This window comes from Somniosus microcephalus, chromosome 7 (assembly GCF_052327205.1).
Source record: "Somniosus microcephalus isolate GS21.2 chromosome 7, FLI_Smic_1.0, whole genome shotgun sequence".
Taxonomy (NCBI): Eukaryota; Metazoa; Chordata; class Chondrichthyes; order Squaliformes; family Somniosidae; genus Somniosus; species Somniosus microcephalus.
In genome coordinates this window covers 116,684,592-116,710,470 of record NC_140993.1, presented here as the reverse complement: position 1 = coordinate 116,710,470, position 25,879 = coordinate 116,684,592, and the positions used below count along the sequence as shown (strand labels likewise).

At 49.6% G+C, this 25,879-nt stretch overlaps 1 protein-coding gene across 14 annotated transcripts in view; it reads right to left on the bottom strand.

Annotated features, from left to right (window-relative positions):
- Positions 1-25,879, bottom strand: part of dtna (dystrobrevin, alpha) — a 364,320-nt gene that overhangs the window by 145,417 nt on the left and 193,024 nt on the right. For all 14 annotated transcript variants that reach the window (XR_015079004.1, XR_015079005.1, XM_085992861.1 and 11 more), the window contains exon 10: positions 5,580-5,663. Coding sequence is in view for 12 of the 14 variants with exons in the window: in XM_085992861.1 (XP_085848987.1) it covers positions 5,580-5,663 (84 nt within the window). In the remaining 2 variants the exon portion in view is untranslated. The remainder of the gene's footprint in view (positions 1-5,579; positions 5,664-25,879) is intronic.

Sequence of the window (25,879 nt, the reverse complement as noted above, 5' to 3'; positions counted from 1 at the left end):
AGCTATCGGATTGTTATATGTTGTTCCTTTCAACCCTGCAAAATCCTCCTCACTAACCACTGGGGACTTGTGCCAAACCTGGGAGAGCTGTCCCAGAGACTAGTCAAACCTGACATAGTCATACTCAAAAAGATTTCAGCCAACATCCCAGTCTCTACCATCACCAAAGGTGGCAGCACAGTGGTATACAGTCGGGAAGGAGTAGCCCTGGGGGTCCTGAACGTTGATTCGGGACCCCATCAGGTCAAGCACAGGCAAGGAAACCGCCTGCTGATTACCGCCTACTGTCCTCCCTCAGTTGATGAATCAGTACTGCTCCAAGTTGAACACCACTTGGAAGAAGCACTGAGGGTAGCAAGGGCATAGAATATACTCTGGGTGTGGGACTTCAATGTCCATCGGAGTGACTTGGTAGCACCACTTCTGGTCGAGTCCTGAAGGACATAGTTGCCAGACTGGGCCTGCGGCAGGTGGTGAGAGAACCAACACGAGGGAAAAACCTACTTGACCTCGTCCTCACCAATCTACCTGTTGCAAACACATCTGTCCATGACAAGCATTGGTAGCAGTGACCACCGCACAGTCATTGTGGAGACGAAGTGCAAAATGTAATTGTGGGTATGGTAGTATAGTGGTTATGTTACTGGACTAATAATTCAGAAGCCTGGACTAATGATCCAGAGATATGAGTTCAGATGGAGGGTGGACAGAAGACACCCTCCACTGTGTTGTGTGGCATGACCACCGTGCCAAATGGGATAGATTCAGAACAAATCTAGCAGCTCAAAACTGGGCATCCATGAGACGCTGTCGGCCAGCAGCAGAAGCAGAATTGTATTCCATCACAATCTGTAACCTCATGGCCCTGATATTGCTCATACCATTACCGTCAAACCAGGTGACCAACCCTGGTTTAATTAAGCGTGTAGAAGAACATGCCAGGAGCAGCACCAAAAATGAGGTTCTCATCTGGTAAAGCTGCAACACAGGACTAAATTTATGCTAAACAGCAGAAGTATCAAGCTTTAGACAGAGCTAAGCAATCACACAACTAACAGACCAGATCAAAGCTCTGCAGTCCTGTGACACCCAGTCATGAATGGTGGTGGATAAGTAAACAACTAACGGGAGGACGAGGAGGTTCCATGAACATCCCCATCCTCAACGATGGCAGAGCCCAGCATGTGAGTGCAAAAGACGAGGCTGAAACATTTGCAACCATCTTCAGCCAGAAGTGCCGAGTGGATGATCCATATCGGCCTCCTCCTGAGGCCCCACAATCACAAATGCCAGTCTTCAGCCCATTCGATTCATTCCACTTGATATCAAAAACGGCTGAGCACAATGGATACGGCAAAGGCTATGGGCCACAACAACATCACGACTGTAGTGCTGAAGACTTGAGCTCCAGAACTAGTCGCGCCTCTAGCCAAGCTGTTCCAGTACAGATATAACATTGGCGTCTACCCAACAAAGTGGAAAATTGCCCAGATATGCCCAGTCCACTAAAGGCAGGACAAATCTAATCCAGCCAATTACCGCCCCATCAGCCTACTCTCAATCATCAGCAAAGTGATGGAAGGTGTCATCGACAGTGCTATCAAGCGGCACTTACTCACCAGTAACCTGCTCACTGATGCTCAGTTTGGGTTCCGCCAGGACAACTCGGCTCCCGACCTCATTACAGCCTTGGTCCAAACATGCACAAAGAGCTGAATTCCAGAGGTGAGGCGCGAGTGACTGTCCTTGACATTGAGGCAGCATTTGACTGAGTGTGACACCAAGGAGCCATAGAAAAATTGAACTCAATGGGGGTCAGGGGGAAAACTCTCCACTGGCTGGAGTTATACCTAGTACAAAGGAAGATGGTTGCAGTTGTTGAGGCCAATCATCTCAGACCCAAAACACCGTTGCAAGAGTTCCTCAGGGTAGTGTCCCAGGCCCAACCATCTTCAGCCGCTTCATCAATGACCTTCCCTCCATCATAAGTTCAGAAGTGGGGATATTCACTGATAATTGCAGTTTTCAGTTCCATTCATGAATCCTCAGATAATGAAGCTGTCCGTGCCCAACATCCAGGCTTAGGCTGAAAAGTGGCAAGTAACATTCGCGCCACACAAAAGCTAGCCATGACACGCGGCATGGGGTCTGGGTCCCCATGGTCTCTCAGAGAGTCCATCATCCTTTGCAGACTGCCAAGGATGGGCTCCATGGTGCGCGCAGAGCTCTGTGCAATGTTGGAGGCGGACTCCTTACCATTGCCGACAGGCTCTCGGGCACCCTTGCCATTGCACCTATCATCTCGGTGTGCGTGCACATCATCCTTCTTGTGAACGCCTCCCCATCAAGGTCCACATCCGAGTCCTGTGCAGCAGAACTCGCACGTGAGTCCTCGCCCTCCGGGGAGCTGGCGCCCAAGCTACCCTTTCCCCCTGGCCTTGCTGCAGCCCGCTCGTCCCCGGTGAATCACCCAGTGCAGACCTCTCTACTAAACTTGCCTCTAAAGATCGCGTAGTCCCAGTATCTGAGCTGGTGCCTGCGGGTGAGACATGCAGTGATGCGGTGCTTTCTTCCTCCTCCTCTTCTCCAGCCTCACTCTCACTGGGAGGCTCGGGGTCAGCTGGTTACTGATTACCTGAAAGCATAAAGGCACAAGACTCGCGTTAAGGTGAGGGCAGGGGTAAGCAGGAAGGGAGCAAAGAATGCAGACAGTACAATGAGCTGGAAAGTGGGAAAGGCTTGTGGTGTGTGGGGGAAGTGGGATGAGAGAAGGAGAGGGGATGAACATGCCTTTGTTGCTCCCAAAGGGGGTCGACGTCGTCGACGTCGCCGACGACCACGGCGCCCAGCACCTGGCACCCAATGATTCTCAGCACTCGCTCCTCCAGGTCTGTAAGCTGTTGGATATACGCTTCACCTCTGCCTGTTTGTTCTTGCTCCCTCCTATTGTGGCACAGCTTGGCCTGCAAGAGAAAGGAAAGTGTGTGACTGAGTGTGCAGCTGTGTGTTTGGGAGATGTGCCTGCCATAGTTGAATAGCTGTGATTGTAGGCAAGGTGTGAAATGTGGATGTGAGTTTTAGTAGGTGGAAATGCTTGGTGGGTGAGTGGTGGGGGTATGGGGATTTATGCAGTGTGTACAGACTGAGGTTCACATGCTGGTATGTAGGACTTGTTGAAGCATGTACTCACCCTGCCCACCCAAGTGAGGTCATTGAAATTTTTACGGCACTGTGTGAGGGTCCTGAGGACCACACTACTGGCCAAGACATCCTGGGCCACTTCCCTCCACATTGCCCTGAAGACCTGGGGCAATGGAATCCTGCCCATGGCCGGGAACAGCACTGCCCTCCTTCTTTCGACTGCTGCGACCAATGCCTCCAATGCCTGGTCGGTGAAATGGCAAGCTCTCTCCCTGGGACTGGGATCAGCCATGAGGATAAGAGCTGTAGCTGTTGAGTTGCTTGGAGGTCGCCTTTGGAGCCAGCAATGTTGAGAATCAGGTTGTGCAGAATGATTGAACCTCCACTTTAAGAACTGGAAGGAGCCAGTGTGAATGATGAGTCCCGATTGGAGTGCACCTGAAATTGGTTATTGCACTGTGGGTAGCTCCCCGCTCTCATAAGAACATAAGACGTAGGAGCAGGAGTAGGCCATTTGGCCCCTCGAGCCTGCTCCGCCATTCAATAAGATCATGGCTGATCTGATCTTGGCCTCATCTCCACTTTCCTGCTCGCTCCCCATAACCCTTGACTCCCCTGTAGTTCAAAAATCTGTCTATCTCCATCTCTGTGCCCTAAGTTAGATGATTAGCGCTTGATTTAGCGCTCCAGTTCTTTCTTGGAGCGCTAACAATCAATTTGGTCAGAAGGATTAGCGCCTGGCGCTAATTCTACCAACTTTTTAAAATTTAGCGCCCCAACCGGGGTGATACCGAATTTCTAGCCCTATCTTTCTTAAAGTAAATGAACTTGTGTCTATGACTTCCCACTGTGAGTTCCTAATCTCATCAATGCTTTAGAATGATTTGCAGACTGGATGACAGGGAGAGAGAAATTTTTAAAAAGGATAAAGGCAACTCCTATCAGATAGAGGCCTAGAAATTCAGTAGGCCTAGCGCCCCATTTGGGGCGCTGGAGGGCCTAGCGCCGGAGTTATGGCCAGTTTAAAAATTCCCTGGGGCCCTGGAATCGGCGGTAGACCGGTAGCGCTGCGCCGGCACCGATGACGTCATCGGTGTGCGCAGCGTCCCGGTTGCCATGCCGACGGGCCCCAGCGCCGAAATTCAGTTGCGGCCACCTCGCCCGTGGCAGCCGCAACTAAGACTCTGGCAACAGAGTCTTACACGACTTTGCGCCGGCGCATAAAGGTGGAGCGGCGGCCGGCCGCTTTCCCGCCGGCCGCCTGCCCGCACCTCCCTCCCCGGACTTCCCCCCACCTCCCCACCCCCGCGGAACAGATGCTTCTCGGCTGCGAGCCCGGCACTTCCCCGAGGTGCCGGGCTCATTTTTGTGGCGATTTTACCGGCCAGCGGGCGGGTGCAGGCAGCTCCTCCTTAACTGAAGGAGGAGGCCTGCACTTCCCGAGCCTGCCGCACCGCATCGGGCGCCGCAGCACCGGAATAGCGCCGCAATGCGGTGCGTAGCGCCAGTTTTCAGGCGCAAACACCCTTCAGTAGCGCCGGCAGCCGTTTGGGCGCGGCGCTACTGAATTTTTGGCGCGCGCAGGAGGACTTAGCACCGGCGCTAACTTTCCGGCGCTAAAGCCCTGGCGCGGCGCCAACTGAATTTCTAGGCCAGAGTACCTTTAGCACTAGGGCAACACTGGAAGTAGGTCACTTGTTTACTTCCTTAGTATTGGAATGGTGTATTGCACATGAAAGACAAGATAGAGAACCATAACTTTACTGCAAAAATATTAAGGCAGTTTAACAGCTTCTAGAATTAGCAAGGAAAAGTTGCAGCGTATTCCGAGTCTGTAAATTCTCATGTCAATTTGAAGATGTTCACTGTAAGGTCAGTTTCAATGGAAAAGTTTTAGAATTTGCTTCAGTGAAGTTTAATTACTTATAAAATTAATAATAATGCTAAATTGTTTTGTAATGTTAAATTAATTTGTAACAGTAAACTGCACATCCCAGCACCTTTGGAGTGTTGAAGCATCATGTCAAATTCAAAATGGGGGCCACATTAATACATTAGATCAAACACACTTTTTGTGTGAATTTAGAGCTTGCAAATGTAAATTGTTTTGCTATTAAGTTACTTCATGACAACATTTTTGTGGTGCAATTCTTGCTAGTATTTCTGCTACTGTTTATCAAAAATCCTCAATTCTACCCTAAGAAGCTTTTTATGCTACTCGTTGATAACAACATACCATTTGCAAAATATAAATTAAATGCACCATTTTTAATTAGGTGTACAAGTATCACACTTTCAACTGAAGTATCCTTACTACAAAGAGAATTGGTCAGCCGTGTTTATTACAAAGAGAATTGAAAAGTATGTCCCTGACATAAAAGTTCTAACTTTTTATTTTATTCTTACCTTTCCAAGATGCATAGAACAGATCGACTTACCTCTTGTTAGGGCTGGGGCTTCCTGAGGTTATTACTGAATGGGAGAACATTGTGTCATTCATGTTAGGAGGAGGTCTTGAAGGCCTAAGAAGGCACAGAAACCATAGTTTATAATTATGTTTTAGCTATAGATTATTGTACATTTCCAATGCTTAATTTTTCAACGACACTGTTACAAAGTACAATCTTCTGCAAGACAAAATAAAAGTTAGCTCATAATTAAACAGTTTAATGTGACAAAACAGTTATAATAATTTCCTACTCTCAGTCTGAAAACTCTGTAAAATGCCTAAGATGTTCTAATGGATTTCACCCTAAAGTACTTTTTGAAGGACTGAATAATTTTATGACAAAAAAAACTCTGCCCTTGAAATTATGATGTACAAATATTAGGGAATCAGTGCCTAACATTCAGATGGAATTCAATTTGTCTGCTATTTCAAGTGGCTGAGTAACACCATTGAAATAATGGACAAAGGAAATTCACTGAGCGTTCATGTGCTATTATTTGCAGTTCTTTTAAAAGGTTATATAGAATCATAGGCTGATACAGTACAGAAGGCCATTCGGCCAATCGTGCCTGTGCCGGCTCTTTTGAAAGAGTATCCAATTAGTTCCACTCCCCTGCCATTTCCCCATAGCCCTGAAAGTATTTTCCTCTTCAAATATTTATCCAATTGTGTTTTGAAAGTTAATATTGAATTTGCTTCCACCACCATTTCAGGCAGTGCATTCCAGATCATACCAACTAGCTGTGTAAAATAAATTCTTCTCATCTCGCCTCTGGTTCTTTTGCCAATCACCTTCAATCTGTGTCCTCTGGTTGCCGACCCTTCTGCCACTTGAAACAGCATCTCCTTATTTACTCTATCAAAACCGTTCATGATTTTGAACAGCTCTATTAAATCTCCCCTCAACCTTCTCTGCTCTAAGAATGACCCCAGCTTCTGCAGTCTCCATGTAATTGAAGTCCTGCATCCCTGGTACCATTCTAGTAAATCTCCTCTGCACCCTCTTTAAGGCCTTAACATCCTTCCTAATTTTGATTCCCATAGCATTCCAACTGGATCAATAAATGTATTCCTTGAACATCTCTCATGTCTCCAGGTTTTGTTTTCTTCATTTTATTGCTGCTCATTATGACTTCCTCTGGTAGCCATTGATGGCAATAGCAGCTTCTGCCTCAATTACTACATTATCGGGATATAATTTCCATCAGATATTACCCAGAGTGTGGGCAAGTACATTACAATGTTCACATTGTTTGTTAATCCTGTATTAAAGACACAATTTCTATAACTTATGGCACATTTATATAGCAACTTTGGTATCATTGCAAAGCAGGTTCCAGAGTAAGGTCCTGTGGCGAGACCCCTGGGAGGAGACAGGCTCATACTTTTTGGGTTTGGCACCACATGGAGTCCTCTGTACTTCCTAAGGATGCATGCAATGAGCTCTCTTCCGAGTGCGGGAATTCCATTTGGAGCATGGCAGTAAAGAGGAACCAATACTGCAGCTGCTGGTCTGCAGTTTTTATTCAGTAATGTCAAACTAATATCATTGTGGGGGTGGGGGGAAAGTTTGACTCTGGACGATGGTGTAAAATGAGCGACATTGATCTCTTCCGATTTTGATTTCCATTAACCTCAATTATAACCTTTAAATTTAAACAGTAAATGTTTTCGAGCACCCACTGTTCAATTTTGCCAGTAATGTTACTTTACCCCAAAATGAGGTTTGACCAAAAAAATGAAATTTAAAAACATTTAAGCCAATAAAATGTTAACAAAATTCCAGTTTCAATAACAATTGAATTGGTTGAAAATGTTCAAGTAGCAGAACTCCTTTTTACTGAACTGCTTTTGCTGCCTTCAGCGTTCTGTGAACTTGTACCCCCAAGTCCCTCTGCTCTTCCGAAGCACCGAACCTACTTCAATCACTACGGTTATAATTTTTACCAAAATGCATTGCTTCACACTTAATACATCAGAAGTTGCATGAAGGACTGTGTGTTATTGACTGTTTTATATTTTTCATTGTTAATTGATTTGAATTAAAAACAAATTACTGTGAAGTCATAGGAGAAGGTAGTTCTTTAAAGACCACATATATCTGTATCACCTTGTCAATGCTGATAAAGTAGTGGAAATATTGCTTAACACATACATGTGTATTGAAGATGAAACAGATGTTCTTAATAAGACTATGTAAACCAATACTATGGAAAATTAATTCTTCCCATCTTAGTCTGCTTAAATTGCAGATCAATTGAATCATTCTTCACATTCTTATTTAAAACAATTAAAGAATAGGAGGTAGTAGAGATAATTGAAAACATAAGAACATAAGAAAAACATAAGAAATAGGAGCAGGCGTAGGCTATATGCCCCTCGAGCTTGCGCCACCATTAATAAAATCATGGCTAAACTTCTACATCAACTCCACTTTTCCACCCTATCTCCATATCCCTTGATTCCCTAGTAAAAAAAATCTATCAATCTCAGTCTTGAACATCGTCAATGATTCACCATCCACAGCCCTCTGGGGTAGAGAATTCCAAACATTCACAACCCTCTGAGTGAAGACATTTCTCCTCATCTCAGTCTTAAATGGTTGACCCCTTATCCTAAGACTATGACCCCTAGTTCTAGACTCCCCAGCCAGGGGAAACAACCTCTAAGAATTTAATATGTTTCAATGAGATCACCCCTATTCTTCTAAACGCCAGAGAATGTAAGTTCATTCTACTCAGTCTCTCCTCATAGGCAGCCCTCACATCCCAGGAATCAATCTAGTGAACCTTTGCTGCACCCTCTCCAAGGCAAATATATCCTTCCTTAGGTAAGGGGACCAAAACTGTACACAGTACTCCAGGTGTGGTCTCACCAAAGCCATATATAATTGCAGCAAGACTTCCTTACTCTTATACTCCAACCCCCTTGCAATAGAGGCTAACATACCGTTTGCCTTCCTAATTGCTTGCTGTATCTGCACGTTAACTTTCTGTGATTCATGTACAAGGACCCCCAAATCCCTTTGCATACCAACATTTACTAGTCTCTCACCTTTTAAAAAATATTCTGCTTTTCTATTCTTCCTACCAAAGTGGATAATTTCACACTTCCCCACATTATCCTCCATCTGCCACCTTTTTGCCCAATCACTTAACCGGTCTTTATCCCTTTGTAGCCTCTGGGTGTTCTCCTCACAGCTTACTTTTCCACCTAGCTTTGTATCGTCAGCAAACATGGAAACATTACACACGGTCCCTTCATCTATGTCATTGATATAGATTCTAAATAGCTGAGGCCAAGAACTGATCCTTGTGGCACCCCACTAGTTACAGCCTGCCATCCCGAAAATGAGACATTTATTCCTACTCTCTGATTTCTGTCCATTAACCAATCCTCAATCCTAATCTTGTGTGGTACCTTATCGAAAGCCTTCTGAAAAACCAAGTTTTAAATAACAGATTTATGATAATGGAGCATAAAGCTCCAGTTAAGTGGCATAGTTAGTACAAATTAAGGTGTTACTTATTGGATGTCTTGAATCTACAAAAATAAAGACTAATTTATAACAGATTTTGTAGTTTATTACAAATAATGATGCTCTGTCATGTACAGAGGGATGGTTATTGAGCATTCTTATCAATACAGACATTTTATTTTCATCCTTTCCCCATTTTTATTTCAGTTCTTTCGTTGTATATTTTGAACCCTCTTTCCTTCCCGATGGCAGATGGAGCAAGATCAAAAACTCCAATTTTATAAAGTCCACCTCACTCCATGGAAAGGCAGGCAGAAAATATGAATGGTGTGGAGATGCCGGAGTTGGACTGGGGTGGACAAATGTAAGAAGTCACACAACACCAGGTTATAGTCCAACAGCTTTATTTGAAATCACAAACTTTCGGAGCGCTGCTCCTTCGTCAGGTGAAGTGGAGAAATGCATAAAGACTCAGCTTATATAGTCAGAGAATCATGTCAGATGTTTACAGGTTTTGATACACCTTTGATTGCTGTGATTATCTCTCTGCCAAGGTGTGATAAATGGCAGTTGGAAACATTACCTGTAAACATCTGACATGATTCTCTGACTATATAAGCTGTGTCTTTATGCATTTCTCCACTTCACCTGACGAAGGAGCAGCGCTCCGCAAGCTTGTGATTTCAAATAAAGCTGTTGGACTATAACCTGGTGTTGTGTGACTTCTTACAGAAAATATGAACATCATAAATTTTTCAATGGTGAAAGACCCCATCTAGTGGACAGGCAGAGAATGGAGAGAAATTTCATGCACTTGCACATTCACACAACTGATTCAATGGACCAGGTTTTCTGATCATTTATAAAACAGACCAAAACTGGGGCAATGTGAGAATAGTACCGTCTGACCTATAGTATGCTGACTCCGTGCGTATTTCCGCAGTTGAATTATTTTTTTTTGTTCATTCATGGGATGTGGGCGTCACTGCCAAAGGCCAGCATTTATTGCCCATCCCGAATTGCCCTCGAGAAGGTGGTGGTGAGCTGCCTTCTTGAACCGCTGCAGTCCGTGATGTGAAGGTACTCTCATAGTGCTGTTAATTAGGCAGCTCCAGGACACTGGCCCAGCGACAATGAAGGAATGGCGATATATTTCCAAGTCAGGATGGTGTGTGACTTGGAAGGCAACTTGGAGGTGGTGGTGTTCCCATGCACCTGCTGCCCTTGTCCTTCTAGGTGGTAGAGGTCGCGGGTTTGGGAGGTACTGCCAAAGAAGCCTTGGCGAGTTGCTGCAGTGCATCTTGTAGATGGTATGCACTGGTGGTGGAGGGAGTGAATGTTTAAGGTGGTGGATGGGGCGCCAATCAAGCGGGCTGCTTTGTCCTGGATGGTGTCGAGCTTCTTGAGTGTTGTTGGAGCTGCACTCATCCAGGCAAGTGGAGAATTTCCATTACACTCCTGACTTGTGCCTTGTAGATGGTGGAAAGGCTTTGGGGAGTCAGGAGGTGAGTCACTCACCACAGAATACCCAGCCTCTGACCTGCTCTTGTCACCACAGTATTTATGTGGCTGGTCCAGTTAAGTTTCTGGTCAATGGTGACCCCCAGGATGTTGATGGTGGTGGATTCGGTGGTGGTAATCCCGCTGAATGTCAAGGGGAGGTGGCTAGACTCTCTTTTATTGGAGATAGTCATTGCCTGGCCCTTGTGTAGCGCGGATGTTACTTCCCACTCATCAGCCCAAGCCTGAATGTTGTCCATGTCTTGCTTCATGGCGGCACAGACTGCTTCATTACCTGAAGAGTTGTGAATGGAAATAAACACTTTGCAGTCATCAGCAAACATCCCCACTTCTGACCTTATGATGGAGGGAAAGTCGTTGATGAAGCAACTGAAGATGGTTGGGCCTAGGACACTGCCCTGAGGAACTCCTGCAGCGATATCCTGGAGCTGAGATGATTGGCCTTCAATCACCACAGCCATACTTTGTGCGAGGTATGACTCCAGCCAGCGGTGAGTTATCTCCCTGATTCCCACTGACCTCAATTTTGCGAGGGCTCCTTGATGCCACACTCAGTCAAATGCTGCCTTGGTGTCGAGGGCAGTCACTCTCACCTCACCTCACCTCTAGAATTCAGCTCTTTTGTCCATGTTTGGTCCATGGCTGTAATGATGTCTGGAGCTGAGTGGTCCTGGCAGAACCCAAACTGAGCATTGGTGAGCAGGTTATTGGTGAGCAAGTGCCGCTTGATAGCACTGGCGATGACACCATCCATAGCTGATTCATAGTAGGCTGATGGGGTGGTAATTGGCCGGATTGGATTTGTCCTGCTTTTTGTGGATTGGACATAAATAGGCAATTTTCCACATTGTCAGGTAGATGCCAGTGTTGTAGCTGTACTGGAACAACTTGGCTAGAGGCACGGCAAGTTCTGGAACACAAGTCTTCAGCGCTAAAGCCGGGATGTTGCTGTATCCAGTGCACTCAGCCGTTACTTAATATCACGTCCAGTGAATCGAATTGGCTGAAGACTGGCTTCTGTGATGGTGTGGGCCTCAGGAGGAGGCCACGATGGATCATCCACTCAGCACTTCTGGCTGAAGATGGTTGCAAACAAATGGTTGAATTGTCTTTTGCACTCATGTGCTGGGCTCTGCCATCATTGAAGATGGCGATGTTCACGGAGCCGCCTCCTCCCGTTAGTTGTTTAATTGTCCACCACCATTCACAACTGGATGTGGCAGGACTGCAGAGCTTTGATCTGATCCATTGGTTGTGGGATTGTTTAGCTCTGTCTATAGCATGCTACTTCCATTTTTTACCATGCATGTAGTCCTGTGTTGTAGCTTCACCAGGTTGGCACTTCATTTTTAGGTATGCCTGGTGCTGCTCCTGGTATGCTCTTCTACACTCCTCATTGAACCAAGGTTGGTCTCCTGGCTTGATGGTAATTGTAGAGTGAAGGATATGCCGGGCCATGAGGTTACTGTTTGTGGTGGTATACAATTCTGTTGTTGCTCATGGCCCTCAGCGCCTCATGGATGCCCAGCTTTGAGCTGCTAGATCTGTTCTGAACTTATCCTATTTAGCACAGTGGTAGTGCCACACAATACGATGGAGGGTGTCCTCAGTGTGAAGGTGGGACTTCGTCTCCACAAGGACTGTGCAATGGTCACTCCTACCAATACTGTCATGGACAGATGCATCTGCAACAAGTAGATTGGTGAGCATGAGGTCAAGTAGGTTTTTCCCCTCGTGTTGGTTCTCTCACCACCTGTCGCAGGCCCAGACTGGCAGTTATGTCCTTCAGAACTTGGCCAGCAAGGTCAGTAGTGGTGCTACTGAACCACTCTTGGTGATGGACATTGAAGTTCCCATCCGAGAAGACATTCGGTGTCCTTGCTACCCTCAGTGCTTCTTCCAAGTGGTGTTCAACATGGAGGCATACTGATTCATCAACTGAGGGAGGGCGGTAGTCAGCAGGAGGTTTCCTTGCCCATGTTTGACCTGATGCTATGAGACTTCATGGGATCCGGAGTAAATGTTGAGGACTCCCAGGGCTACTCCTTCCCGACTGTATACCAGTGTGCCGCCACTCCTGGTGGGTTTGTCCTGCTGGTGGGACAGGGCATACCCAGGGATAGTGATGGAGGAGTCCGGGACGTTGGCTGAAAGATATGATTGTGAGTATAACTATGTCAGGCTTGTGGGACTGCTCTCCAAATTTTGGCAAAAGTCTCCAGATGTTAGTGAGGGGGACTTTGCAGGGTCAACTGGGCTAGGTGTGCCTTTGTCGTGTCTGAATCTGGTGCCTAGGTCAATCCATCCGGTTTTATTCTTATTGTTTTTCCTAGTGATTTGTTGTAACTGAGTGGCTTGCTAAGCCATTTCAGAGGGCAGTTAAGAGTCAACCACATTGCTGTGAGTTTGGAGTCACATCGAGGCCAGACCAGGTAAGGACAGCAGATTTTGTTCCCTAAAGGACATTAGTGAACCAGATGGGTTTTTACAACAATCCGGTAGTTTCATGGTCACCTTTACTGATACTAGCTTTTAATTCCAGATTTATTTAATTAACTGAATTTAAATTCCATAGCTGGTATGATAGGATTTGAACTCACGTCACTGGATTATTAATCTAGGCCTCTGGATTACTAGTCCAGTAACTTAACCACAATGCTACCGTTCCTGAGGTAGTCCTTACAAGTAAAAAAGTCACCCGGTCTGGATGGAATGCATCCTAGGTTACTGGCCACAATCTTCCAATCCTCCTTGGATATGGGGGTGCTGTTAGAGGACTGGAGGATTGCAAATGTTATGCCCCTGTTTAAAAAACAGTGAAAGGAATAAACCCGGCAACTACAGTCCAGTCAGCCCAATATTGGTGGTGGGAAAATTTCTTAGGGACAATAATCTGGGACAAAATTAATTACGATTTGGAAAAGTATGGGCTAACAAATGAAAGTTAGCACGGATTTATAAAAGGCAAATCATGTTTGACTAACTTGATTGAGTACTTTGATGAAGTAGCATAGAAGGTTGCTGAGGGTAGTGTGTTGATGTTGGGTATCTGGACTTTCAAAACAACAACAACAACTTGTATTTATATAGCGCCTTTAACATAGTAAAATGTCCCAAGGCGCTTCACAGGAGTATTATAAGACAAAAAATTGACACCAAGCCACATAAGGAGAAATTAGGGTAGGTCAAAGAGGTAGGTTTTAAGGAGCGTCTTAAAGGAGGAAAGAGAGGTAGACAGGCGGAGGTGTCTAGGCAGGGAATTCCAGAGCTTAGGGCCGAGGTAACAGAAGGCATGGCCACCAATGGTTGAGCGATTATTATCAGGGATGCTCAAGAGGGCAGAATTAGAGGAGCGCAGATATCTCGGGGGGTTGTGGGGCTGAAGGAGATTACAGATAGGAAGGGGCGAGGCCATGGAGGGATTTGAAAACAAGGATGAGAATTTTGAAATCGAGGCGTTGCTTAAATGGGAGCCAATGTATCAGCGAGCACAGGGGTGATGGGTGAACGGGACTTGGTGCGAGTTAGAACACGGGCAGCCGAGTTTTGGGTGACCTCAAGTTTACGTAGGGTAGAATGTGAAGGCCAGCCAGGAGTGCGTTGGAATAATCAAGTCTAGAGGTAACAAAGGCATGGATGAGGGTTTCAGCAGCAGATGAGCTGAGGCAAGGGTGGAGACGGGCGATGTTAAGGAGGTGGAAGTAGGTGGTCTTACTTATGCTGTGGATATGTGGTCCGAAGCTCAGTTCAGGGTCAAATATGACACCAAGGTTGCGAACAGTGTGGTTCAGCCTCAAACAGATGCTAGGGAGAGGAATGGAGTCGGTGGCTAGGGAACGGAGTTTGTGACGGGGACCAAAAACAATGGCTTTGGTCTTCCCAATATTTAATTGGAGAAAATTTCTGCTCATCCAGAACTGGATGTCGGACAATCAGTCTGACAATTTAGAGACCGTGGTGGGGTCGAGAGAAGTGGTGGTGAGGTAGAGCTGGGTGTCGTCAGCGTACATGTGGAAACCAAGGGGCAGCATGTAGATGAGAAATAGGAGGGGGCCAAGGATAGATCCTTGGGGGACACCAGAGGTAACAATGCGAGAGCGGGAAGAGAAGCCATTGCAGTTGATTCTCTGGCTACAATTAGATAGATAAGAATGGAACCAGGCGAGTGCAGTCCCACCCAGCTGGACGACGGTGAAGAGGCATTGGAGAAGGATGGAGTGGTCAACTGTGTCAAAGGCTGCAGACAAGTCAACAAGGATGAGGAGGGATAGCTTACCTTTGTCACAGTCACAAAGGATATCATTTGTGACTTTGATGAGAGCTGTTTCCGTATTGTGGCAGGGGTAGAAACTTGATTGGAGGGATTCAAACATGGAAATGCGGGAAAGATGGGCACGGAATTGGGAGGTGACAACATGTTTAAGGACTTTGGAGAGGAAAGGGAGGTTGGAGATGGGCCGGTAGTTTGCAAGGACGGAGGGGTCAAGGGTTGATTTTTTGAGAGGGGTGATGACGGCAGATTTGAGGGAGAGGGAGACAGTACCTGAGGAGAGAGAACCGTTAAGAATGTTAGCTGACATCAGAGCCAGAAAAGGAAGTTGGGTGATCAGCAGTTTAGTGGGAATATGGTCGAGGGAGCAGGAAGTGGGTCTCATGGACAAGATGAGCACAGAGAGATCATGAAGGGAGTTCAGAGAGAAACTGGAGAAAGATGTGAGTTCAGGGCTAGGGCAGGGGGGAACCTTAGAGGAAGTTTGGCCCAGTGGGCTAGGGGAAGAAAGGGAAGTGGCAGAGGCAACTGAATGGATGGTCTCAATCTTAGAGACAAAGAAGTCCATGAGCTCCTTACACTTGTTGTCGGAGGTGAGGGTGGAGGAGACAGGGGAGAGGGGTTTAAGAAGACGGTTAGCAGTGGAGAATAGGAGCCGGGTGCTATCTTTGCGTTACAGGATGATCCTGGAATAGTGAGCAATTTTGGCAGACGAGAGCAGGATCCGATAATGCTTTATGTGGTGCAGCCAGATCTGGCGGTGAATGGTTAAACCAGTTGTCCGCCATATCCGTTCAAGTCTGCGTCCCTTGGGGCTTAAGGGAGTGACGATGAGGGCCGTACCAGGGGGAATGACCAAGGCGAGAGAGAGTAAGGCCTAGAAATTGGGTATAGCCCCGCTTGAGGCGTTAGAACTGGCGGTGCACAAAGTTTATAGCCAGACAAAACTTATCGCCGCCTGGCGCGATATTGGGTTGCATCGCCCCCCCAAAGGGGATTGAGGCACTAATTCAGCCGTTGCACGGTGCTCCTAAGGCGCAAAAGTTCAGGCGCTACTCAATATCGACGCGGACGGGCGCAGCGCAGGTGATCTCAATTACGGGAAAGCACGAGGCTTCCAGGCGCCGGCCGGCTCTTAAAGGGGTGGGTCAGTCAGCCTGAGCGTCAACACCCAACGCCCTGTAGGCCTCAGAATCGGCACTCGCCCTTCTCTGGCGTTAGAAACTTGTTGAGCATGGAGAAGGTTAGACAGAGAGCAGAGCGCTTCAGCACTGAGGCTCTGGACCACTTGGTGGCTGCAGTTGAGCGCCGTCGAGATGTCCTATATCCAGACAATGGCAAGAGGCCGAATCATAAGGCTTACCGACGATCTTGGAGGGAGGTTGCTGTGAGGGTCAACTCCAGCAGCATGGCTACCAGGACCCCTGTTCAGTGCAGGAAGAAATTCAACGACCTCACACGGATCGTTAGGGTGAGTGATGGATTACCAAACTTCTGATTCCCTCCATCTGCAGCTGACTTCGGGCACCCTGTTGCGATGATGCCCCAATGGCCATCTGTCAGCAAGCACCCATGGCCCTTTCTGGCCACACACATGGACAGATGTCTCAAGGCCTCATGTAAGGGCTCTTGCACCATGGGGGGCATGCGATGATCTCTCAAGGCATCATGTTACAGAACTTCCCCTTCTTTCCCCTGCAGTCCAAGCTGGCGATGATCCGGAAGGAGCAGCGTCGAACCGGTGGCGGTCCTCCACAAGTGGTCACTCTCATGGATCTGGAGGAGAGAGTGCACCAGATTCTTGGAGGACGTCTGTCTGGTCCTGTGGCCACTGCATCTGCCGACCCCATTTCCGACAGCGAGGGTAAGACTCTCACCTTTTTCACCTGTTGCCTTCCACTTGGTCCCCCCGCCAGCATGCATCTTCAGTGTGCAGCCATGTCAGAGCCTTGCCGCAATCTGGCATGCCTTTCAGCAAACCTGTCCTTTTGCTAAAGCCACTCTTCCACCTCCCTACTTTCAGATGAATCAGCACCAACTCGGGCTCAACGCACTGAAGCTGCCAGTGCCAGTGCCACCGGAGGCGAGGAGCAGGAGGACTCCGGACCAGCCGTTGCAGAATCCGGGGAGCGGACACATCTACAGACTGGGGATAGTCCCCTGGAGGGGAGGGGGGGGGGGCTCTGAGGATGAACCAGTTGCCGGACCAAGCGGCATGCAGCAACGCAAGGGGGATAGGCAAGTTCGGCCGCCGTCTCCCCGGAGGGCAAGGCAGGTAGTCATGACTGCTGCACAGAGTGCAGATGAGGTGCGTCGCCTGGCTGAAATGAGCAAACAGGCCCGGGTCAGACACATGGAGCTGATGGCTGCAGTGGAGAAGATGCCTGAGTCAATAGATTCATTGGCTAAGAGTATGTTGGACTTCAGGGCAACAATGGACAGGACTCTCCAGGTCTTCGGGGAAACAATGGACAGGTCTATCCAGGGCTTCGGGGCAACAATGGACAGGACTATCCAGGGCTTCGGCCGAACAATGGAGAGGACTGTCCACGGCTTTGAGTCGGCTATGGAAAGGACTGTTTAGGGCTTCGGACAATCCCTGGAAAGGTCTGTCCAGGGATTGTCCGAGGCAGTGGAGTGGTCGGCACCTGCCTTATCCGAAGCAATGGGAAGAACTGTCCAGGGCTTCTCCGAAGCACTGGCACCTGGCATACAGGTCCTCACTGTTGCCGCGCAGTCACTTGCTGGGCTCCTCCACTCCCAGATTGAGGCAACGCAATCTCTCACTGCAGCCACCCTCTCTGCATCAGTTAGGATCACCCCGGGCCCTTCCAGTCCCATACAAGGCCAGGAATCAGTGGAGCATGCGATTGTGGCGGATGAGCCGAGCCGCTCCCCTCAGATAGCCAGTGTGTCGTCCGACCATGGTGCAGGTGTCCTCTCTCGGCAGGAGACCATTGCACATGCCAGCGCTGGGACGTCTGCATTGCAGCTGCCACCACCTGCAGTGCACACTGCTTCCAGCCATGGTCACATCAAGCATCCTGCGTCCGCACCCTCCAAGCCCAGAGGTCGGCCAGGCCGTGCCTCAGGGGCTTCTGCGCTTCCACACAGTGAGCAGGCGTCCCCCAGCCTTGAGCCCGCCACTGGGGTCCAATTACGTCAGAGCAGCAGGGAGGGAAGGGGCCGGGCGCGAAAGCGAAGTCGTTCTCCCTCAAGGGGCCAGTTGCAGAGGGAGGTGCTGAGACGTTTCTTTGTCCAAATTCAAGGACACCCTCACCTGTTGTTAGATTTGCATAAGGTTTGTTGAGTTTTGCGGCTTTGCCGAAGAGTTCACAGTTTTTTAGTAACTTATGGTTTCTGTTGACATTACGTTGTTTTGCTGTAATGAAAGACTTGATGTGCCTCAATGAATCCGAGACTCAACGTTAACGGAGCAAAGCAAGGCTTTTATTAACTCAGAAAGTAATACACAGTGGAGAAGTGTCTCTCATCCAGAGATCTGCTGTACTGCCTGTGAGACACGCTGGGGCCTGCTTAAGTAGGGGCCAGGTATGGGCGGAGCCCTACACACAATACAATACAGGTAAGGAAATGAAACTGAAACTAAACTCCCCTGCTTGTCACAGTCACAGGCACAATCAAACACAGAGAATACAGAGTGCCTGATGAATGGCATATTTCATCACATTCACCCCTTCTACAGATTTAGTCTGTTCGGGGGTTTGATAGTCCTCTGTGACCGACGTAGCTGTTATGGTGCCGCGGGTGTCGGCTGGGTGTCCCCGGTGGCCTCCTGGGTCTCTGCCGGGGGCGCCGCCAGGGTTGTTGAAGGGGTAGTTGGTGGGGGCACCGTTGGTCGATGTTCTTCCGGGGGTGTTGAAAGGATAGTGGGTGGGTAAGAGTTGCTGTGATCGTTGTTGCTGTTGTTGTCATGGTTGTTGTCGTTACCGGCTGGGGCGACGTCTTTTATGGACACGGTGTCCTCCCTTCCGTCGGCGTGCCGGACATACGCGTATTGGGGGTTGGCGTGGAGTAGCTGCACTGACTCCACGAGAGGGTCCGTCTTGTGGCCCCTCACATGCCTTCGTACAAATACCGGACCTGGGGTGGAGAGCCATGACGGCATGGATACGCCCGAGGTGGATTTCCGGGGAAAGACAAACATTCGTTCATGAGGCGTGGCATTAGTGGCAGTACACAATAGCGACCGTATCGAATGGAGCACATCTGGGAGGACTTCCTGCCAGCGGGAGATAGGGAGGCCCTTGGTCCTTAGAGCTAGAGTGACTGCTTTTCATACTGTCCCGTTCTCTCACTCCACCTGGCCGTTACCCTGGGGGTTGTAGCTGGTGGTATGGCTCGTGGCGATCCCCCTGGACAGCATGTACTGGCGTAGCTCTTCACTCATGAAGGACGCCCCCCTATCCGTATGGATGTAGCTCGGCATACCGAACAGGCAGAACAGGCTGTTGAGGCATTTAATGACCGTGGCGCTGGTCATGTCTGGGCAGGGGAAGGCGAATGGGAAACGGGAGTATTCGTCCACAATGTTCAGGAAGTAAACATTGCGGTCGACTGACGGGAGGGGGCCCTTGAAATCTAAGCTGAGCCGCTCAAAGGGCCGTGTAGCTTTGATTAAGTGGGCTCTATCTGGGCGGTAGAACCGAGGCTTGCACTCAGCGCAAGTGCGGCAGTTCCTGGTCAGAGACCGAACTTCCTCAATCGAGTAGGGTAAGTTGCGGGACTTTATGAAGTGGAACAGCCGCGTGACCCCTGGGTGGCAGAGGTCGTTGTGGAGGGTCTGTAGCCGATCCCCGGTGGCGCTGGCACACATCCCTCGTGAGAGGGCGTCGGGGGATTCGTTAAGGGCCACTGGCCGGTAAATGATGTCATACTTGAAGGCGGAGAGCTCGATCCGCCACCTGAGAATCTTATCATTTTTAATCTTCCCCTTCTGTTTATTATTAAACATAAACGCTACCGACCGCTGGTCGGTAAGTAGGGTGAAGCGTTTGCCGGCTAGGTAGTGGCGCCAGTGGCGCACTGCCTCCACGATGGCTTGGGCCTCCTTTTCCACGGAGGAGTGTCTGATCTCGGGCCCTTGGAGGGTCCTCGAGAAGAAAGCTACGGGCCGCCCCGCCTGGTTGAGGGTGGCCGCCAAGGCAAAGTCAGACGCATCACTTTCCACTTGAAAGGGAGTGTTCTCGTCCACTGCCTGTAGCGTGGCCCGTTCAATATCCCGCTTAATGCTTTTGAAGGCGGCGTGGGCCTTGTCGGAGTAGTTGGGGACCCATTGGACATAATAAGAAAATAACCCCAGGCACCTTTTCAGGGCTTTGGGAGTGTTGGGCAGGGGCAGCTCCCATAGGAGGCGCAATCGGTCGGGGTCTGGTCCGATTTCCCCATTCTCCACCACGCTGCCTAGTATGCAGAGGCGCGTGGTGTTGAAAACGCACTTGTCCTCGTTGTAAGTGAGGTTGAGTTTTTGTGCGGTTTTCAGGAACCTCTCGAGGTTCGAGTCGTGATCCTGCTGGTTGTGACCGCAGATGGTGACGTTGTCGAGGTAGGGGAAGGTTGCCTGCAAGTGGTGGTCATCGACCATGCGGTCCATCTCCCTCTGGAAGACCGAGACCCCATTCGTCACCCCAAAGGGGACTCTGAGGAATTGGTAGAGGCGTCCGTTCGCCTCGAAGGCGGTGTACGGGCGGTCCTCTGGTCTGATAGGGAGCTGGTGGTACGCTGACTTGAGGTCGATGGTGGAGAACACCCGGTATTGGGCAATTTGGTTCACCATTTCTGATATGCGGGGTAGCGGGTAGGCGTCTAGTTGGGTGTACATGTTGATCGTTTGGCTATAGTCGATCACCATCCGTTTCTTCTCGCTACCCCTCACCACCACCACTTGGGCGCGCCACGGGCTGTTGCTGCGTTCAATAACGCGCTCTCTCAGCAGCCTGTCCACCTCGGTCGCGATAAGCCGCCTGTCCTCCCAGCTGTACCTCCTGCTTTTGGTCGCTATTGGCCGGCAGTTGGGAGTAAGGTTCGCGAATAGCGAAGGCGGCTTTACCTTCAGGGTAGCCAGACCGCACACTGTGAGGGGCGGCTGGGACCCACCGTAATTGAGCGTGATGCTTTGGTGGTGGCACTGGAAATCCAGGCCCAAGATCACGCTCGCACATAGACTCTTCATGATTAGTAATTTAAAATTATCGTATACAGTTCCGTTAACGGACAATTGTACCGCGCAGTAACCCATAATGGTCGATGTCTGGGTTTTATCAGCCATAGAGATGGTGCCCCGAGCAGGGACCACCTTTAGAGAGAGTTGCTGTGCTAGTTCAGGGTGGATAAAACTCTCCGTGCTTCCACTGTCAATTATACATTTAACCCCGCACCCGTTTACCTCGATGTCCACCATTGATTTGGATAGCGGGTGCGGTCTGGTCTGGTCCACTGTGACCGATGCCACTGTAGAGCCCTGATTGAGACAAGATGGCGTCCACGCTGTCTGCTCACAAGATGGCGGACCTCACGAGGTCGGGCAAGATGGCCGCTCCCACTGCGCACATGCGGCGGTGGCGGGTTTTCCAGCGGGGTTCCCTCTGCACACCTTCCCGAAGTGCCCCTTCTTACTGCACTTAAAGCAGGTGGTGCCTTTCGCCGGGCACAGGTTTCTGGTGTGCTTCGGCTGCCCGCAGAAGTAGCAGTTGGGGCCCCGACGCGTTGCGGCTGTCGTAGGGCTTCTGGGGGGGGAGCGGGGCCCCGACGGTGTCGGGCTGCCGGGTGGGGAAGATGCCTTCCAAGATGGCGGCGCCCTTGGCGCACACGTGGGCGGTGCGGGCTGAAGAGTAGGCGTCCGAGTTTCTCTGGGCCACATCCAGGGATCGCGCTGTCTCCACAGCCTGTTTCAGGTCCAATCCCGTTTTTTCCAGTAGTCTCTGCCGGATGTAAGTGGAGCTGAGGCCTGTGATAAAGGCATCACGAACAAGCTCGTCAGTGTACACTGCGGCTTTTACATCTTGGCACTTGCAGTCTTTGCCAAGCGTTTTCAGGGTGACGAGGAACTCATCCAGCGATTCCCCAGGTCGCTGTGTGCGAGTAGCGAGCAGATGCCTAGCGTACACCTCGTTCGTAGGCTGCTGGTAATGCGCCTTTAGGATGTCGCAGGCGGCCGGGTACGTGTCGGCGTCTTGGATGAGGGGGTAAACCCGGTGGCTTACCCAATTCCGCAGGATTCCGAGTTTCATACTTTCAGCGTCCGTAGCGTCTGTGATGGCTGCGGAATTGTCCAGGAAGAATTCCATACACTTAAACCAGTGTCCGAATCGTGCCGATGCGTCCGAAGCATGTGGGTCCAAATCCAAACATTCGGGTTTCAAGAGTTGATCCATTGCGTTGAAAATTGAGTTAATAAAATTGATGTGCCTCAATGAAGCCGAGACTCAACGTTAACGGAGCAAAGCAAGGCTTTTATTAACTCAGAAAGTAATACACAGTGGAGAAGTGTCTCTCATCCAGAGATCTGCTGTACTGCCTGTGAGACACGCTGGGGCCTGCTTAAGTAGGGGCCAGGTATGGGCGGAGCCCTACACACAATACAATACAGGTAAGGAAATGAAACTGAAACTAAACTCCCCTGCTTGTCACAGTCACAGGCACAATCAAACACAGAGAATACAGAGTGCCTGATGAATGGCATATTTCATCACAAGACTTTTGTGCCAATAAACAGAAGTTTCAATGTGGCATGGTGCACATGACTACTTTCAGTGATGCTGGCATTCAGAGGTTGTCAAACATCCAAAGTGCGCATGAGTTAAGACTCTCCTCATTCCGCCACAGGGGTATCGAAACGAGTCCTGATGAGCCTCTGACGTATGGCCCTTCCACTTTCAGCAGCCCTTCCATCTTCCTCCTCCTCCTCCTCCTCCGCCTGCTCTTCCTCCTCCTCCGCCTGCTCTTCCTCCTCCTCCTCCTCATCCTCATCCTCCTCCTCTTCCTCCTCCTCCGCCTGCTCCTCCTCCTCCTCATCCTCCTCCTCCTCCACCTGCTCTTCCTCATCCTCCTCCTCCTCCGCCTGCCCTGCTGGTCGTTGACGGACAGCTGGAATTGGCTGGGTGCGTCAATTCGCCAAGTTGTGGAGCATGCAGCAGACGACGACGACGATGTGTCCCACTTGCTGCGGCGAGTACTGCAGGGATCCCCCCGAATGTTCCAGACATCGGAAAGGCTTTTTGAGAACACCAATAGTGTGCTGTTTACTGTGCCTGGTCGCCTGATGGCCGCTGCTGATCAGCTCTTCTGCTGGGGTGTCGGCCACACGGAGTGTTGTCATCAGCCATGGCCAGAGAGGATAGCCCTTGTCCCCAGTAAGCCAGCCTCGTCTTCGAGCCAGCCCCTCAAAAAGGTTACCAACTGAGGTCAACTGCAGGATAAAGGCATCGTGGCTGCATCCTGGGAAATGCGCGGTGACTGCCATGATGATTTGGCGGTGGTCACAGACCAGCTGCATGTTGAGGGAGTGGAGCCCCTTGCGGTTGCGGAAGTCCTAAGGATGATGGCATGGCGCCCTCAAAGCCACGTGTGTGCTGTCAGTCGCCCCCTGCACCATGGGGAAGTCCGCAATAGAAGCGATACCCTGCGCGCTCCGCCTGCTTGTGCAGGGTCAGAGGCAAGGTCATGAATTGACGCCTTCGCCTATAAAGGGCATCTGTTACTTGCCGGATGCAACAGTGGACTGCAACCTGAGCGACAGTCGCAATGTCCCCAATGGCTGAATGAAAGGATCCGATGGCATAAAACTTGAGGCCATCAGTCAGTTTAGCGATCACGGACAGAGAGGTTCTGCACCGTTCACGCAGCTGCAGATCCTGACCAAGCAGGTGGCACAGATCAGTAACGATGTCCCTCCAGAATCGGAGCCTTCCCAAACACTGCTCCTCCGACATGTCAAGGCTTGTCACCTGCTGCCTAAAGACCCTCGCAGCATCCCGTCGGTTTGGCCGACCTCCATTGCCCCTCCTCCTTCTGGCCAATCCCGGCCCTGTCTCCCGCCGTCTCTCTGCCCCTTCACAGTGTTGGGCGATGAGGCCGTCGCCCTACAAAGAAGCTCCCATTCCGATGCAAGTTGGTCAAAAGGCTTTTAGGTGTAATGCTGCAAGTGCTTCGGTTTGAAGGTCCCAAGTACTCTAAAGCTCAATTCCCAAAACTCCGCTCCACAGTAGCTCGCCAGCTCTATCCAGCAGCGATCGCAATGAGCAGGCCAAGTGGCTGAGGATTCTGCAGTAGAGCTGTCCCCTTTAAATAGCGCCCCCCTACTCCGAGAAGGGCCTGCTAGCCCTCCCTCGAACTGTCACTAATAGCACTAGGCGTTAAGGCTCCGGGCGCCACCCAATATGCACTCAGGCGCTCCTAGAAGGCGTTGCATACTGAAATGACGTCATGAACTGCTTGCGCTCGCGGGCGCGCGCAAACACTTAGCGCAGGCGCTAAATGTATAGTCAATATCTGAGTTGTCGCTATCTTCATAGCGTCCGCCCCAACATAGGGCATCGCCCCAATTCTAGGTCTCTTTAGGCGCTCAGCGTCGGCGCTACCAACCGAATTTCTAGGCCTAATTGTTTTAATAGGGACTAGGGCATCGAAGGTGGTGGTGAGGGTGTGGTGCAGCAGATCAGTAGCTGCAGAAATGTCGTAGTGAATGGAGGGCCAAAGGCTGGACATTTGGGATTTCGTAAGTGCAGTTGTAAGAGAGTTGGGCGAGAGTGTTTTCAAGGGGCAGACACAGAAGGAAGTAGGGTTGGGTGGGGGCAGAAAGCGGATGTAGGTGGAGAGCGATACAAGGAAGTGGTCAGAGATGGCTTTATCTGCAATTGACACGATGGGAGCAGCGAGGCCACGAGAGATGGCAAGGTTGAGGGGTGGCCGTGAATATGGGTTGGGGAGTTTACATGGAGGGAGAGATTAAAGGAGGATAGGAGGCTCGTGAACTCAGAGGAGAGAGAGCATGATGAATTGAGATGGGAGGTTGAAATCATCGAGGATGAGAAGTCGCTCGGTGCACAGGCTGAGGGAGGAAAGCAGTGAAGATATTGCGATAAGAACATTTTTATGGTACTTGGATGGACGGTAGAGAACGAGAATTTTAAATGAGAGGTGAGGGGGTGGAATAAGGTGAGATGCTCAAAGGAGGAGAAAGTGCCGGAGGAGATGGGGTCAGACTAAGGTGTGATTTGGTGGTGAGAGCCACACTGCCACCATGGCGGTCTGGGCGGGGAGGCTTCATTTAAGGGTGAGCTGTCATCAACCAAGTTTCCGTCAGGGCCATGATGTCGATGCAATCATCCACGATAAGCTCATGGATGGCAACGGCCTTGTTTGCAAGTGACCAGACATTCTGGAGGGAGATGTGGAGAGAGTCGGTGATGACAAACCCACTGCCAGTGTCCACAGGGTCAGTGCTGGGACCCTGTGTCTGGGACCCTGAGAAAGGTGTTTGACAAAGTACCACATAATAGACTTGATAGCAAAATTAAAGCTCACGGGATTAACGGGACAGTGGCTGCATGGATACAAAATTGGCTAAGGGACAGAAAGCAGAGAGTACTGGTGAACAGTTGTTTTTCAGACTGGAGGGAAGTATACAGTGGTGTTCCCCAGGGGTTGCTATTAGCATCACTGCACTTTTTGATATATATTAAGGATCTGGACTTGGGTATACAGGGCATAATTGCAAAGTTTACAGATGATACGAAACTCAGAAATGTAGTAAACAATGAAGAGGATAGTAACAGACTTCAGGAGGACATAGAATGACTGGTAAAATTGGCAGACACATAGCTGATGAACTTTAATGCAGAGAAGTGTGAAGTGATATATTATGATAGGAAGAATGAGGAGAGGCAATATTAAATAAGTGGTACAATTTTAAAAGGGGTGCATGAATCGAGCGACCTGGGAGTGTACATACACAAGTTTTTTTAAGGTGGCAGGACAAGTTGAGAAGGTTGTTAAAAAA